We start from the raw sequence: 17,155 nt of genomic DNA, 5'->3' as shown, positions 1-17,155 counted from the left end.
CTGTATTCTGTGAATATGTTTTAGTACCATTTTTTAAATTAAGAAGGTGATTTGGCCAATAGCCAGGCAGCATAGAACCAGGCAGGAAATCCAAGCAGAGAGACAGGGAGAAAGAAGGCAGAGTCAGGGAGACGCCAGCAGCTGCTTCTGGAGAAGCAAGATGTGAGGTAACGAGCCACAAGCTTCGTGGTTAAAGTAGAGTAATAGAAATAGGTTAATTTATTTGTAAGAGCTAGTTAATAATAAGCCTGAGCCTAATAGTCCACAAAAACAGAGCGTTATGGTGCTGGGGGCAAGACTGAAACCTCCAGTTACAGACATGTATGCCTTCATACCTGGCTCTGTGGGTGGTGTTTTATGTGCGTATGAACTTACTGCAGGACGCATAGGGCTCTACATCAGACCAAACACAGATCCCTTTCGGGTCCCTGCCAGGCAGCGCTCAGTAGGTCTGCATTCCAGCCCTCACAATGCCTGTCCAGTTCCCTTCTGTGTTGTAGTTTTGACATGAATGCGTTCTGGGTTTCTGAAGGAAATGAACTGGTTCTGCATTCAGATCCACACTCGCAGGTTTCAGAGCCTTGGTGCTGGGGGAATGCTGTCTTGTTCTGTTGGTGGAAGTCGGTGTTTCCTTCCATGGTTTCTAGGGCTTCCATCAATTGCCACAAACGTGATGGCTTAAAAGACAGAAATGTATCCCAAGTCCAAGACTGAGGTGTCAGTAGGGCCACCCACCTAGTTCCCATTTCCAAGCGTCTAGACATCTCCTGACTATGGCTCTAAAGTCACGTGATCTCTCCTGCCATTGCCCGTGTGAGCACGCCTGCTGGATTGAGGCCCACCCGGATAATCAAAGGTGATCTCATCCTGAGATCCTTTAATATTTGGGGACCCCTTTCCCAAATGAGACCACACTCACAAGTTCTGGGAATTGGGATCCAGGCCTACTTTTTGGGTGGTCAGTGCTCTACCCTCTGTCCTTTCTATGTTCCCCGTTTATGACTGGTCACCTGTACCCAGGTTTTTATAATTTTTGTACGGCTGTGGTGAGATCAAACCAGCTTGCACTTCACTCCCCGATGGCCGAAGCCACGTAGAGCAGACCTGGCGCTGTGTGTCTGTGAAGGGGCTGATGCTCTGTCCTCTGAGATGAACACCCCTGGTCCTTCCAGCCTTGCTCTCAGCTGGCTGGCCTTCTCCTGATCAGTCATCCTGGGTGTGCCTCTGAAGGACACAGAGAAGGGAGAATGCTGCATTTATCCCTGACGACCGAGAAATGAGGTCATGTCTCTTCCACTTGCTAAATAGGTGACCAAGACATGGGTTTCTTTGAAATAATGGTGACACTGTTGCAAAGTCAAGTGGTTGTCACTTGCACATCCATCCCCAGGCTTAGCCTTGCTGCTAATCCCCCTGGGGTCACATTAGCATCTGGGGAGTCCTGTCACAAGTTTGCCCTCATTTTGAAATGACTGTCTAATGAGCTCCAGGTCATTTTCACATATGATCTGTTCCTTTAATTCAAAAAATATTTGTTTGGTGTCTATTAGTGAAGGCAAAAGAAGAGCAAAATCAAACCTATCTCTAAGATGTCCACCCCTTATATAAGCTCATGCCTATAATCTTAATACTCAGGAGGCTGATCAGGAGGATTGCTATGAGTTTGAGGCCAGCCTGAGCTACGTAGTAAGTTTTAGGTCAGTTTTTCAGCCAAAGAGCCAGTGTCTATCCTGTGAGAGCTAGCCGTGAACTAAGAGACATGGATTAACCAAAATTACAAACCGAGGTGACTGGGGAAAGGCTGGGCTAGGATGATTTGATCCCTCAAAGTGGTGAGACCAGACGTAGGGGACAAAGTTAGGCTTGCATAGCTATGCTCCCGTACTGAAGCCTCCTCCTCCTCCTCCACTGGGCCGCAGTGGCAATGACCTCAGATGGACAAATTCCACACATGCTGTGTTCATTGCTTTCTGCTCCCATGATTTTTCACTGTGTGCAGTAGGTGCAGACCTAACAGAACTTGGAAGTGCATATAAGTTGTAAAATTAATATTGGCTATTTAGTTGTGTGTGGTATCAATAATTCACATTGAATGTATTAATAGTAAGTATTGCTTTGTGGTACAGTTTTTTAATGCTATCCTCTCCTTTCTGTTTTTTGTTTGTTTGGTTGGGTTTTTTTAAGGCAAGTCTTGCTATGTAGTCCATGCTGACCTTGAACTTGCAACCGTCCTAGCACACCTGGGTACACAGGTGTGCTCCACCACACTGGCTGTGATATCCCCCATAATAAAAGTCCTTTGGTGCTGTTAAGGGTGCTTTTCTGATTGTGTGGCTCAGTTCCTATCTAAGCAGTCCTGCCTCACAAATTTAATTGGGGTAGAAATCCCTTTGGTTCCTATCTTATGCCCTGATGGTGACGGGCTTGGTGGTTCTCCGTGGATGTCACACTTCTAGGTTGCTGAGGAGGTTCAGAAACCCATGTGCCTCGGCAGCAGGAGTCGACCGTGACAGTTATAAACACGGTGTTCCGTGTGAAGTGACCTGCTAAGAGTGTAGAAGGAGAATGAAACATGAACTCGTTCGTTCTCCGAGTCCCCCTGCTCCAACCTTCGGCTCTAGTCACTCTGGCTTTTTCGTGTCACACACATACCCGTGGATCTTCCACAGAGTCCCAGAGCAGTCTTAATAAAGTCAAATGCTGTGAGACGCAGCTTTCACAAACGTAGAACTTTGGTTCTCAGCATGCGCTGAGCTCAGTTCACTCTAATGTGTATGAGTTTCTGGATTTATAACTTGAAAGCAGAGATGGATAACTTTGGGTTGGGAGTCCTCTTCCGAGAGTCTACCCGCGTGGGGAAGCTCATAGAAAACCCTACAGCGAAGAGTTTCCTCTAAAGACCTCATTGTTATGTCTACAAATAGGGAGTTTCCTTGCACCCTAGACTGTGTGTGAAGCGTTCCCAGGCACCTTGCAGAAACGAAACTAACAACACTGGTGTCGCCTTGCTCATCCTGCCTTCGCTGTCATTTTTATCCCTCTCTCCTGGGGATCCTCACACATCCTAGTTCCTGTTTTACTGTTGCAGTTAAATGCCAAGTGCCGCGCTCTTGATGGGTGTCTAAAACATTTGGTTTCCTTTAGTCCAGTTTTAGTTCACGACCTTCTCACTCCCCAGTGCCTATGATTTTACAGAACACCAGATTTACCTTTTAGAGCCTATGAAACCATAACTCTTGAGAATGTAATAGCAAGCTTTTACATTGCGCTTCCTTCTTTTATTTTACGTGAAAATATTATCCCTTCCAGGCTTTTTTTTTAAATGCTTTTTTTCTTTAGGCAGTTGGGACAATCAAAGCGAAAGTTAGTAATTACTCCCTTCGTTTCACTGTGGTCCTGTTATTCTTGAGAGGACTCCAAATTGCACAACCAAGCGAGATGTCTTTGGCTTCATGGCTCTGAGTTGTGGTTGGTCTCTTCTTAATTGGTATATATTCATTGTCTGCCATGTTGGGGTTCAGATACATCCTGAACTTTGACCGCATTCATGTCCCTCCTTCCTCTATCCATCCACCCCTTCCCTTCTCCCCTCAGTCTCCTTTCTTCTTTTGTGCTATTCTTCATGGACGACAGATGGACAGAGAGGTGATATTTGTCTTTCTGTGCCTAGATTATCTAATTTAATATAGTGATTTCCTGTCTTAGTCATTCTCCTGAAAGTAGATAATGGTGGCCGAAGAAAGTCCCATTGTGTGCATACACCACACTGTTTATCCATTCATCTGGTTGATCGCGTCAGTGGCTGTTGTGGTGGTGCTGCAGTAAACATGGATGTGGAAGCATGTCTGTGGTGTGCTGGCTTAACAGTGGTCAGATATGTACCCAGAATGGCGTTGCACATGTAGTTTCTTGAGATCCTCCATAGTCCCATAGTGGCTAGAGCGTTTGTGGTCCTATCAGCCATGTAGAAAAATGGGCTAATAAACAGGTAGTCTCAAAAATGATTTAGAAATGGCTAATAGACGTTTAAGACAATGCCAAACACCCTTGGCCATTGGGGCAATACAAATTCAAACCACTGAGTTTTCATTGGATAGCATGGCTGCTGTTAAGAACAAACAGCAAGTACTGGTGCCTGATCTTTCTGCGGGGAACTCTGTTTCAGATCATCACACTTAGGCTTTATCTTGAGAGCCAGGAAGGGAGAGCAAACAGCTGTAAGTGCATTGACTTCCTAATGTGCACAGGGAAGAAAGGGACCTCATGAGAGAAAGACTTTCCTTCAAATACCACCCCATCTTGAGCTCCCAAGCCCATGCCTCGTTGCCTCCGTGAGGCGGGTCACAATGTACATTCATCCCTGAGAGCTCATGGCATGAATACATTACCACGCCCACATCGATTCCAAATAGCTGGCCTTGCAAAAGGGATGCATTTTAGATAAACTTGGCCTCATCCTTGGCATTAATTTTGACTGGACACCTTAAGAGAAACAACCTTGTATATTGCTCTTAAGTTTGATGTTTCCCCTTAATCTTCCTTTCCCATTTAGCTCTGGAAATTGAAATGTCAAGGCCAAGGTATTTATTATAGGAAGAATACCTGGAGGATCTGTGTCGTGGGCTGATGCGATCCTGGCCCTTAACAGGAAGCAGAGGCTCAGCTCCCTGGAGGTGTGGGTCACTGGTGTCCGCATCCCTGTTTTGTGGTCAGCTGTTGTCCCTTACAACAGTAGTAGATTGCAGCGATCACATGCAAGTCCGCGGTTAAGTTCAATCACAAAATGTTTGTGCTGCGCCTGCGAAACTTCTGCTTCTATCAGCAGTGTGCAGGTCGTTGTACCCGTTCTGGAGAATTTCTCATCCTTGTTTACCTTCCTTAGGTTTCCCCTGTATCCAAAGGGAGGGGAGAAGTTGCAGTTTGATTACGGCGTCTACCTTCTGAACAAGAACATAGCCCAGGTAAGTGACCTCTCATTTCTCTGGCTCCATCACCCACCTCAGCCAACAGTTACAGGGCAGTGCTGTTTGTCTGCCATTGTCTTACTCTGTGATGTTAGCCTGAGTTCGGAGACTCTGTGGGTCTGTGTTGGAATCCATCTCTGATGGTAGCCTCCCTTTTCTAAGTTCCTCCTGGAAGGCCTGGGCTTGAATGTGTGGTCTGAATAATCCCTTGGCTCTGCTGCTTGATTGCTAATAGCTTTCTCCTCTTAGACCACTTCTGGGGACTCGTTTTGTGTTATTGTTTATGAAGTAAAAGTTTAGTGCTTTTGGCAAGTCCGTAATGGTCTCCTCACCTCATTATCCGGGGCCCGAAGGGAAAGACCAAGCCTATGTTCTTTCCAACCCATCTTGGATTCTTGTGGCTGCCTCAGCGTCCCATTGCGTTGTGTCTGTCCACGGACCATAGGACGGGCACCAGATGCCTGAGTCTGTGTTTTCCTGAAAGCAATCCATAGCATTTCTTTAGTGCAGTTGGCTCTACGTCAAGAGGTCGGCGTTCCACGAATTTTCCAGCTGCAGAGGGAGGCCTGCTTGGGTGCTCTCCTTGCCTTTGGACACCATCGGATTGCAGCACCATGTGGTGGTGTAGCCACAGTTCACTCTTCCTTAAAGACATTGTCAGCTGGGCCCTCAGACCTTTGCATTTTACAGAAGTAATAAGCTTTGCGATGCTTCGCTTTTACGAGCCTCAGTGGCCTTTCCTCCATATGAGTCTAAAAGCCGATCAGACTGGAATTATTCTTCCATATGTGTTATCTTCGTTTTCCTTCCCCACAACAACTTGAGTTTAATGTTGGGTTTTTGAAATGTGCTTTTTATGAAGATCGTTATCCCTGTCTGAAATTGGATCCCGTTTCTAGTTTGCCACACTGCATTAACCACTTGCTTCCTAGCCCAGGCTCCACACACCCGGGATCACACCGCCTTCACCCTCACCTTCGTGCTAGGGCCACACACACAGGCTCTGCCCGTGACTCGCCTTCCTTGGGCCCTTCTTCCCACCACTGATGCTTTTCCTCCCTCCGTTTTCAGCAGAAAGGTATTTCTGTCAAAGAAGCGGAACTTTAGTATCAAGGCTGTCTGGCTCACACATCTGCCATAGTTCTATCGTTCCTGGAAAAGACCGTGCACTGACATGCGGGTCTAGTCCCAAAGCACCACACTAGTGTCACACCAAGGAAGTCGAAGTAAATTAGTAAATAAGCGAATCGGCCAGCTTGTCCAGGGCGCTCAGCTAGAGCGGAGAGAGCGTAAGTACAGAGCTAGCATATGTTACAGAGAGCGTACATACAGAGAGAGGAGAGAGCGTGCACACGGTTTGTCTAGCAGTAAAAGCAGTGATGTTTAGAAGAACAAATTTCTAGTCTGAGTTCAGAAGTTCTCTCCTGCCCTGTGTTTCTGCTGCTGGATTTTGCCCTGTGCATGTAGGCACTAGATTTGTAAGCTTCCAGGTACAGCCTGCCCTACTGCAGCACCGGGATCAAATAAATAAATAAATGCATACATACATACATACATACATAAATATGCTTATCTCTCATCAATATACATCAGCGTCAAACTCTAGACTGCGTGGACATGTCTTGTTCCCAGCAGAAATGGAAAGAGGTATACAGAGACGCTAAGAGTAGCCCAGCTGGAAGGCCAAGTGGAGGCTGCCTGTGTGTGGCGGCGGGAAATGCACAAGTCAGCGCCCTGCTTCAGCTCACAAAGGGAGCGCTTAGGAGCGCTTCCCAAGTAGCCCCTGACTTCCTAACCAAGCCCAGACCACAGTGCGTGTCAACCAATGTTCTCATCTACGTGAGAAGTAGCCTACCTGTGGTGCTCGTGTGGTTAACTGTGTGTTCTTTAGGGGCAGGCAATAGCTTGTCTGCCCTAGGAGATGGTCGCTTGCTCCCTGGTGTCTTCCAGACAGACTTCTGTAGCTTTGAAATATTGTGCAGGAAGCCACTTTTAAGCACACGAAAGAAACTTTTAGTAAATTTGTGGCCCCAAGAAGTTTGGGAAAGTTTCTTTTTGTTTCGACCTTCCTGGCATCACTTCCACGTTCCGATTTGTAATAAAGCTATTAATAACTGTGGTTCGTAAGCCAGTCTCAGCCATCCAGTGTGTGTAGCCTTGGAAGGATTATCTGGATACTGTAGCGCATGTGTCAAAGAAGAATCTGTCTTCTCTGCCAGTCCCGTTTCTACCGCATCTCTAGAGATGTGAACAAGCCCTGCCATTAAGACAGCCCCACCTCTGTGATTTACAGGCCACGTTAGTGGAGGTGGATGAAAGGGCTGGCGTGTGTGAAAGTGCCAGAGAAAAGGAGTGAAGTCATTTAATGCCGCATCCGTACCGTGATTGAGGGTCTGAATAGTCAATAGGACCTTTCACCACAACCAGAAGTCGTAGTAAAACCACTTTTCTGGGGGAGGAAATGACAGAACTTAGTAATATTTGTTACTTCAGGATTTGGGATCCGGCCAGCCCGGGTTCTGAAAGCACAGGCCTTCAAGCAGAACCCTGAAATACCATGGGAAGAGCAGAGAGCCCAGCCAGCCCACTTGCCCTCTGCATGCCACCGCAGTCTGAGGTGTACGTGTGCGAGTAAGTCCAGCACAATGTCTGTGGCAGCAGCAGCCGCTCCCGTCTGTCCAGAGCCAGTGCCCCTCAGTAGCAGATAGACTTCGCTGTTGGGCAGCAGGAGATGCTCAGGCCCAAGTCCTGGATTGCAGCCCGTGCCTGGAATCCTCAGCTAGGGAGACTGAGACAGGAGGATCGCTGTGAACTCCAGAACAGCTTGGACCACATAGTAAGTTCCAGGCCAGCTGGAGCTAGTAACAAATCTAAAAAAAAAAAAAAAAAATCCAAGAACGCTTCAAGTGTAGTATAATTAGCATTAATTATTTTAAAATGGGGTGTCTGTGCCTGGGGGTGTAGCTCAGTTCATGGAGCTCATGCCTAATAAGTTTCAAGGCTCTGCTGGGTTCCACGCCCACTACTACCAAGAAACAAAGATTCTTGCTTCATTCGACTTCTAGTTGTTGAATGGGGAAAGGCATACGGTAAATAAAAGCATTTCAGACTGTAGTGAGTAACGTGCTAGAGATTAATTAAGTAACATAATGCAGAATAACTGGAGAGGGACCTGCTTCTCTCAATAAACTCCTCACTTCATAAAACATAAGGGACCACAGAACAGGGGAACCTTTAGGGGGCGCAGGGAAAGCCTCAGCCTAGTTCTGAACTCACATGGAAACAAGGGACGATGACATTTGTTCTGTTCATTCATACTCTGCTGGTCAGCAGGCTAGGTACAAACGAAGAGAGGACTGGAGGTACCATGTGGGGGATGAACTCATGGGCTGACTACGAGAATTGAGGGAGAAAGAAATTACCAAGAATGGGGTCTGGGTCTTATGTATGAGAAATAATGCTATTTATTTTAAAAGGAGGAGTCCAGAGATGAAGGAAGCAAATCTGCTCTGGGAGTTAAGTCCAGGTTGCTTTTCTAGAAATGGGGATAGGTTCATTAAGAGGACAAAGGGATACATGGGTTGGAATCCATTGCCGTAGTCAGTGCTATGATGGAAATCTGGGGACAGAAACCTGGGTGCATTGTTTAGATCTATGGAACCAGGTGAGGTTAACAGGAACAAGAGAGAGAGCTGAAAAGAGGGGAGGTCACATTTAGAAGCTGATAAAGGGGCTGGAGAGACGGCCCAGCAGTTAAGAAGTTGATGTGGGAGGCACAGGAGCACACGGAAGCGGGAAGTGAACAGGGAAGGATCAGAAGCTAGCAGAAATGCATCCAGTTCCCCTTCCAAACTGGGAGGGCTGTGGGGTTCAGGAAATAACGTGTGGCTGTGCTCGCTTTCATTCAGTTGTATTGGGGAGGTTAAAATCTGGTTTCTGGAACTGTATTTTGGATGTTGCTGTTGGGGGTACATTGAAACAGGGTGGCCTCAAACTCCATGTGTTGCTGGAGATAACCTTGAACCTCTGATTCTCTTCTCCACACTGGGGAGGTAGAGACAGGAGAGAGTTCCAGGCCTGAGCTACAGGGTTAGCTACAGGAGACTCTTCCCCCGTACCCAAACCCCCCCCCCAAAAAAAAAAAACAAATCCAAAAGAAGGTGCTGGAAAAAAGATGCTTCTGGATGACAGAAACAAACGTCTGGTCTCTCCGTGTCTCAGAGGCTTTGAGGACAGCGGCTCCACGTAAGGCAAGGACAGGGAGAAAGCCCAGTTCTTTGTTCACCTGCAGAACACTGGCCAGTGTGGCATAAAGGATAGTGTGTGTTACTGTTCATACCACGCTGTACGAGTGTGAGGACCTCAGAAACCACATAAAAGCCAGCCCAGCGTGGCCACTACCTGTAATCCCAGCAGTCAGGCGGCAGAGGCTAGATCCCCAGCGCAAGCCTCGGGAAATCAAGTGGAAGCTACTGACACCTATAACATCAATTGCAGGTCTCCGCACGTATGTGCGCACTTACACACGTATTCCTTGTATTCCATGCATGTGCCCCTGGAAGCCAGAAAAGGGCATCAGGGTTTTTGGAACTGGAGGTACAAATAGTTATGAGCTGCCATGCGGGTGCTGGGAATCGAACCTGGGTCCTCTGCAAGAGCAGCCAGTGCTCCCAACCGCTGAGCTGTCTTTCCAAAACAAAATAGTTTTTTAAAAAATGCCCATGGTGAGGCAGTAGAGTATGCTGGATATGTAAAATTCCCACGCACCTTCCTGATAGTCTAATGTCACGGGAAGGGGCCCTGCATGGCTCGCTCTGTGTGGCCCAAGGATCACGAGAGTCATTTGAGTCGCCGACTGAACTGACACTTTCTCACGCAGCAGCCTCTGGCATCAGAGAGCGGTCCTTCAGACTTTGGGTATTTGACAAACATTTTCTCAAAAATGAATGAAGTGGGCCTGCCCTTAAAGGAAATGAACTGATGATAAAACTCAAGATTTTGAATAAAAGATTAGCATTTCAGAGCCAGGCATGGCAGCATACATTCGTGATAGCACGCAGGAGGCTGGATAGCAAGACTCTGCCTTCAACAGCAGCAGCAGCAAAGACCTGCGTTTGCCCCAAGACTGGCAGCTTTCCAGCCCTAACAGCTGTTTTGTTTTGTCAGATGTTATATATGACACATATATGCTCTATAAGCTAAGTTTTCAAAATGGCCCTTACATATGAAGTCATGCACGGGTCAGGATCCTTCAACAGCGAGAAAGACCAATTAAAGAACTGCAGTGTCTAAGATTACGGACCGTTTTCACAAGGCTCAGTGTTTTTCATAAATTACCTCCAGGTCCTTAAAGGTTGTTAGATACGCCTCTGTCTTCTAGCTGTAGATGTAGGTAAGGCCGGATTTTCTTACAGAGCAACATGGTAAGAAAATGAATGCAGAAAAATCAAACTTCAGTTGTTTTCATTTAAAGTAATAGATTTCATTGTTTCTTTAAAATTTATTTTTACACGTATGTGCGTGTAAACCTTGCACACATGGAGGCTGGAGGAGTATCAGGTCCCCGGAGCTGCAGCTGTGAGCTGCCTGAACTGAGCCCAGGTCTTCTGTGGGATCAGCAGTGCTGCTAATTGCTCAGCCTTCTCTCTAGCTCCTGTTATTTTTTAATGAATTAATAGTTGTCACTTCCAATATATCAAATGCTAGCATAGATGTGGCCCACATACGCAAAAGGTCTTTGGGGGTCCTCACTGATTTTCAGAGTGTAAAGGTGACCAAAGCCTTTGAATCTCTGTCCGAGACACTGCGGCCATGCGGACGTCCTGTGAAAGCCCTCAGCTGCTCACTCTCTAATAGGACAAGATGCGTGTATGGGCCCCAGACGTCAAGCCTGGTGTGAGACCCACGTGAGTTCCAGTGCATGCAGCGGCTCAGCAGCCTCCTGTGGACTCTATACCATCTCTGGCTGTTTTAAAACCAGGCCCTCTTCTTTCCTCCCCAAAAGCTGAGGGACTGAGGACCTAAGGGATACACTTTACAAACAGCCATGATGACTTAGGTTCAGTTGGCTGTAAGGACTTTGGTGTGATTTCAACCCTATAACCATCTCATATCTGTGTTAGAGATCTGGAACTGCCCGTGTGGCAGTTTCTTCACAAGCCTGTCACATTGTTCCAGATTAAGTATTTCCACTAGCTTGATGGCGATTATTCCTTTTTAAAAAGTCAGGCCATTCTGTGGATTCCACATAGATCATTATCTCTGTGCCAAGAGTTAAGTAAAACAACAATTAAAACCTTCGGACTGGTGCTAATTACAGCCATACGTGCTCGCCCAGGGTCTCCATGGCTGTCCCTGCTACTCTGTCCCTTCCTGTCCCCACGAATTTATAGACTTTATAGAAAGTGGAAGTACCCTCTCCTTTTAAACAAGCCGTGTCCTGTGAGGTCATGGTCTTTCTCTAGCACTCACTAGTGCCCACAGTACATGGCTAGACAGGATCAGCCTGCCTATTGGTGACTTAAATCTGTGCACGCCTCTCCAACATACAGTTCAATATATATGACACAGGGAAAAATGCATTTAATTTTGTGAGTCTCCCAGGAACTAGGAATACACATTCCAAAGGTTGCTCTTTCTTTCTCCCCACTAGTGCTGGGGATTGAACATGGGACCTCACACGTGCTCACTGAGCACACCACCATGAGCTGCAGTCCCCAGCCCTCCAAGGGTATTTTCATAGTCAAAATGTTCCCCCATGCTGCCAACAAAAATTTGGCAATAATGTAGTGAAAGCTCATATTTAAAATTCTTAAAAAGACTGTACTAAGATGTAATTGACATGCCTTACAGTTCACCCATGGAAAGCATAAAACCCAGTAGCTTGGTGTACACACACATACGTGTTGATGTAGCAACCCGTTTCACACACATGTGGCGGCCAAAAGTCAACGCTGCGTGTTTTCCTCTACTAATCTCCTTCCTGTTGTTGGAGACAGAGTCTCCCTGTGATCCCGGAAAGCTCATCACTTATTTTATACCGCTGGTCAACAAGCCCCAAGGATCCTCCGTCTCCGCCTTCCCCTAAACACTGAGGTTACAGGCACACATTCTTACACGGAGATCTGAACCCAGGTCCTCCTGCTTGCACATCCAGCCCTTCACCCACTGAGCCTCTCCCCAGCCCTTACCATCCTTTAATATTTGGCAAATAATGTTCCTTCAAACACAAGTCAATTTAGGACCTTGTTGTTGTCCCCCAAAAGGAACCCTATACCCATTTCCCAAAGCCCCTTCCGCTTTCTGTTCTGTGGATTTGACTGTTCTGGACATTACTTGATGATGGAGTCATAAAATTTGGGGTCTTTTGTGACTGGCTTCTTTTGCTTAACATAACACAATGGAACATGAATCAGATGTTCTTTTTATTGGCAAGTCATTTTGCCTATTATAAGACATACAGAGGTGAACCATACTTAGGTTCGTGAGCTGATGCTTATTTGAATAAACCTTTTGTTTATTATAATATTGCTGCTATGAACTGTAGTGATATTCTGTTTGTGTTTTAACAAATAAAGCTTGCTGGAAGATCAGAGTGCAGAGCTAAGGCACTAGAGGCTGGCCAGGGAGTGGTAGCAGGCACCTTTAATCCCAGGACTCAGCAGACAGAGGCAGGGATCTCTGTTGGTTCAAGGCCACCCTGTCTAAGAGAAACAGAGCTCACACAAAGGTGATCCCAGAAGTTGGGATCCCAGTCTTTAATCCCAGCACTTCCTCCCTCCCTCCCTTCCTCTTTGTCTGGCCATGCGGGTGCACACATGCATAGTGAATGTGTATTTAAATACCGGGGATATATATTTAAGTGAAGATTTTTTTGACAGAAAGATATATATGGTTCTCTAAGGTTTTCATTTTGAACTTAGAGAGGTTGATTGCATGTTTTGTGCTTTAAATGATTGGTTGAATGTTTGTCCGCTCACATGTTAACTTTTAAAAGAACTATCATCAGTTATTAAGCAATTTCCTAGACATTTCAAGTATTATTTTGGCTGTAGTTACCATATTCTTCAAGTATGGACATGATGATACACCGATAAGGCTTTACATCACTGGACTTGTTTCCAGCTTTAAACTGAATCGAGAAGCCCACACCAGGAACGTCGTCTGTAATTAGAAAAGCAGAACTGTAGCTCTCCTTCATATCGCTTATTTCCGGATGCAGCGCCCATGCACACGTCCCGTCTCTGTTGACTGCAGAAGCCCGACCAGCGTTGGCCTCGTCGTACTCACGTCGCTCAGCCACAGAGCTGCTAGGTGAACACTCAGAGCAGGGCCCACGCTCGCTGGCTGCTTCCTAGCTGGCAGCACTGGGCGTGGCGCACAGCCCTCGCTTTCTTCCCGTGGTTGGGAGCTGAGGGGTACGTCCATCCAGCATCTTGCTAGGCTTCCATCTGTGACTCCTCTCCTTCTTCTGTCCTAGTTCTACAACACTCATTTTAGCTTCTTAGTCTGCAGGGCTGGCTTTTCAAGGCACCACCACAAGTGACATCTGCTAGGAGGGAGCTATGCAGGGAATGCATCTCAGCGGAAAGGAAATGAAGAAGGATCCTGGCTGGATTCTTTGTGATTGATTGAGCCTTATGAAATGAATCATGAGCCATATGAAAAATGAATTTGGTCTGATTTTAGTTGGCATCAAACTGACCAGCATAGCTTAGACATAAGATATTTGGAAATTTATAAGCTTGAGTTTCCAATGAGAATAAAATTAGTATCCTTATTAATGTAAAGTTAGCAAGTAAACAGCCAAGAAAAAAAAACAGATTAAGATTAACTAATAGAAAGACAGCATAGCTGAATGGCTAAGCACGTGGCTGGGCGTAGTAGCCTCCTCCTGTAAGCATCCCAGCACTCCCAAGGCTGAGACAGGAGGACAGAGACTTCAGGGCAAGCCTGGGTTGTGTGCAAGACTCCACTTAAGGTGGGAAAAAGTGGGGGATACCATTAAAGCAGTGCTTTGTGGGAAATGTACAGCTTATAGAATAACAGCTAAAAATGGGTACCCAACCCAGGCAGTCTGATACAGAGTGCCTGTTGTTCAAAAGTGGAGACATGGCTCATACCTACGTAGATCGGACTGGTCTCAAACTCCTGATATTCCTGGGTTCGCACCCGTGGTGCCCGGAGTACATAGTTAAAATAGATACAGTTTTAAATAAACAGTTTTTGATTGTGCAGTATGTTATACTTCCTGCTTTTTCTATTTAACTATACTGTAAATACAGTTTCTGTTGGTAAGTAGAACTAGAGGGAGGTTGTTCTATAGTGCGGATGGACCACAGTGAATTTAACAGCTTCCTTATTGGTGGAAATTAGGGTCATTTCCAGTATTCCTTCATTCTTTCACTGTAATATTGGCCTTATATGTGAGAATAAATATATAGGCCAGGTATAGTAGTAGCTCGTACCTGTGATGCCAGCATTTGGGAGGCTAAACAGAACTGTCAGCTGTAGAGACAGACGGCTTTAGAGCAGCTCGGAAGAAGAGGAAGACACCACGGCGCGACGGAGGCCGTGAGCCCTATCACATAGAAACAAGGGACTCGAGGCCAGGGAGAAGCGACTGTGCCGACCAGGAAGTGAACCCGGTCCTTATTTGCCCAGCCACAGACACAGCCTCGAACTGACTCAGCCCAGACAATCGTGCTCTGCTTCAGAAGGCAGGAAAAGCTAACGAACCCTGAAGATGCAGGGCAACCTCTTTTAAAGCAGGAGAATCATAAATTCTGGTTTCTCCTCGGCTGACGTAGCAAGTTTGAGTCCAACCTGAGATACATGAGACCCCCGTCTCAAAGAGAGAAGGAATTTGGCACTATCCAGTGAAGCTGAACATCTGTATATGAGAGTGTTTATAGCAGCAGTGTGCACGTTAGCCAAAGACTGGAGCCCAGCTGAAATCTGTCGGTAACATGTCCATCATTTATCACAGGGTGTTTACATACGGAGGACCTTGCCACCATGAAACCATGGCAAAGACGAAGACAGAGTTCCAGGGTGGGTGGGGTGCTGGTTAAGAGAGCCCCATGGTGCTGTCCTGTCCACACACAGCTCAAAACCAGGCAAAGGTCAACAGTATTGTTTAGCAGTGGAAACTATGCGCCAAATCGTGGCTCTGTTGTAGTGGGAAAGGGGCTCCTAGGGACCCCACGGAACCCAGAAACCTCTGCCTGTAGACTGAGCTGTGACTGCACAGGGTTTGTTTTATTGTCTCTGTCCTTGCACCTGCATGTCGGGTGTGGCGTGCTTCTCTGTGTGACGGCAGTGCCGGGGAGCGTGGAGCACTGTGCGGGGGGGTGGGGGGGGTGGAGAACTGTGCGGGGTGGGGTGGAGAACTGTGCCAGGGTGTGTGAAGCACTGGGGGGGGGGGTGGCAAGGGGGGTGGCGCGTGGATCACTGTGCCGGGGGCGTAGAGCACTGTGCCGGGGAGCCTAGAGCACTGAGGGGGGGCGTGGATCACTGTGCCGGGGCGTGGAGCACTGTGGGGGGGGCGTGGGTGCTTGTTGTCTCTGAAGACGTCATCGACCGTGACAGAAAGCATCGTTTTATTGTCAAGGAGAGCCCTTTGTTTACTTAGCATCACAGATTAGCATATCTGCTTTTATTGGTTGCAATAGTGTATATGTAGGCGGAGTGGGGTTTTATGTGTGAGTTCTATAGACCTGATCATCATAAAGTATTCCCATGTTATTAGTTCATTTTCAGGTGTGGAAGCAGGCTTGGACTAATTTTTTGTGGAGAAGAAATTTTAAAAATTGACTGAAGGAAATCTGTGTGGAATATTTCTGGAATTTTCTCCTTTATATTATGGAAAGAGACGTAGGAAACAGCGCTTGTGGGCATCCTAAGGACATGTAATAAGTTCTCCACAGACGAACAGGCTGGTTTTAGACAGATGTCTTTCCTTCCAACATTCCTACAAGTGTGTGGGATTTCCCAACAGGCCGGTGGTAAATCTGTGGGCATTTGCTGAGTACAGGTCAATCCCCTGTGCCGAGCACTGAAATCAAAGCTCATTAGAAGAGTGGCAGAACCTGTGTCTGTGCCGTCCACAGACTAATTGCGGCGGTCACTCTATCCAAAGATGGCTGAACTCTGACCGCCAGCCTAACCACAAGAAGGAAATTACTTTGTATAACTAAGCCAAAAAAAAATTTTTTTTGGATTTCATTTGTAATGTCACTTCGGATTCTTCCGAAAGACTTGTGAGGCTTTGCTTTCTTTTAATAAGCTCTCGTAATGACAAGTCCCCCCGAGGATGAAGTCATCCAGGCGGAATGTGCCTGTGTCTTAACTCTGATAAACATCACTTCATGCTATTTAGGAGATTAAAAAAGACTAAAACACGTAAATGTGACTTTCGGGTTATTACGACGAAGGAAGCCCGTGGCCCAGCTATCCAAATAGGTCAGCCCCAGCCTGTTCGGAGCGGCGGGTTTGCCCAGGTTGGCAGGCCTGTTCGGAACTCACAGGGCTGCCTTGTGAGCTGTCCTGGAATGTAATTGCTTTGTCTCCTAGGCACATTTATGTGTCCCTCTGCCCCTCGCCCTAATTTATCATCTGCTTTATAGTAATTCCGCCCCGACAGGGCCGTCAGGCCCCACCGAGGATGCGAAGGGCTGTGAGTGGACGCATTTTCTAATCAGTGACATGAGTTTATATCTCCTTATTAAGATGCCCATTACATTCATACCCGGCGCGATAGCATGGACACTAATGCACTTCCTGTCGTCCATCAGGGCGTTCTTATTTATTTCCACAGAGGCGGCATTAATCGCCAAGTGTAAGAGTCGAGGAGGGTGTAGGGCTTTTAGTCGTGGCCTAAGGTATTTTAGAGTGATGTCGCTGGGAGAAGGGAGACATTATTGTGTGTCATTTTTATTCCCTGCCCCGTCCTGAAACACAGTCATTAGGATGTACTTCACTTTGTTTATTTTAAAAGTTAATTCATAACTTTTGTATAATCATTTTCCAAACAAAATGTGTTACCCTAGTTCCCCTACACTTTATAAGATGTGTCTTCCTTTTCTAATTTTAAACTGAAACACAGCATCTATACCGAGGTTTGTGTACTTTTTGGACACACAAGCCAGATAGTACTCATTGAATACACCGTACTAGGTTCTGGGTCTTGG

The 17,155-nt window shown here is 46.6% G+C and overlaps 1 protein-coding gene across 2 annotated transcripts in view; it reads left to right on the top strand.

The window, feature by feature from the left end:
* The window catches only part of Uvrag (UV radiation resistance associated), a 208,816-nt gene that overhangs the window by 153,804 nt on the left and 37,857 nt on the right, over positions 1 to 17,155 (top strand). For both annotated transcript variants that reach the window (XM_050154442.1, XM_050154443.1), the window contains exon 13: positions 4,883 to 4,961. In XM_050154442.1, coding sequence (XP_050010399.1) covers positions 4,883 to 4,961 — 79 coding nt within the window. The remainder of the gene's footprint in view (positions 1 to 4,882; positions 4,962 to 17,155) is intronic.

This window comes from Alexandromys fortis, unplaced genomic scaffold, assembly GCF_014885135.2.
Source record: "Alexandromys fortis isolate MF-2015 unplaced genomic scaffold, M_Fortis_MF-2015_v1.1 scaffold_77, whole genome shotgun sequence".
NCBI lineage: Eukaryota > Metazoa > Chordata > Mammalia > Rodentia > Cricetidae > Alexandromys > Alexandromys fortis.
This window is presented reverse-complemented; position numbering and strand designations above follow the sequence as displayed.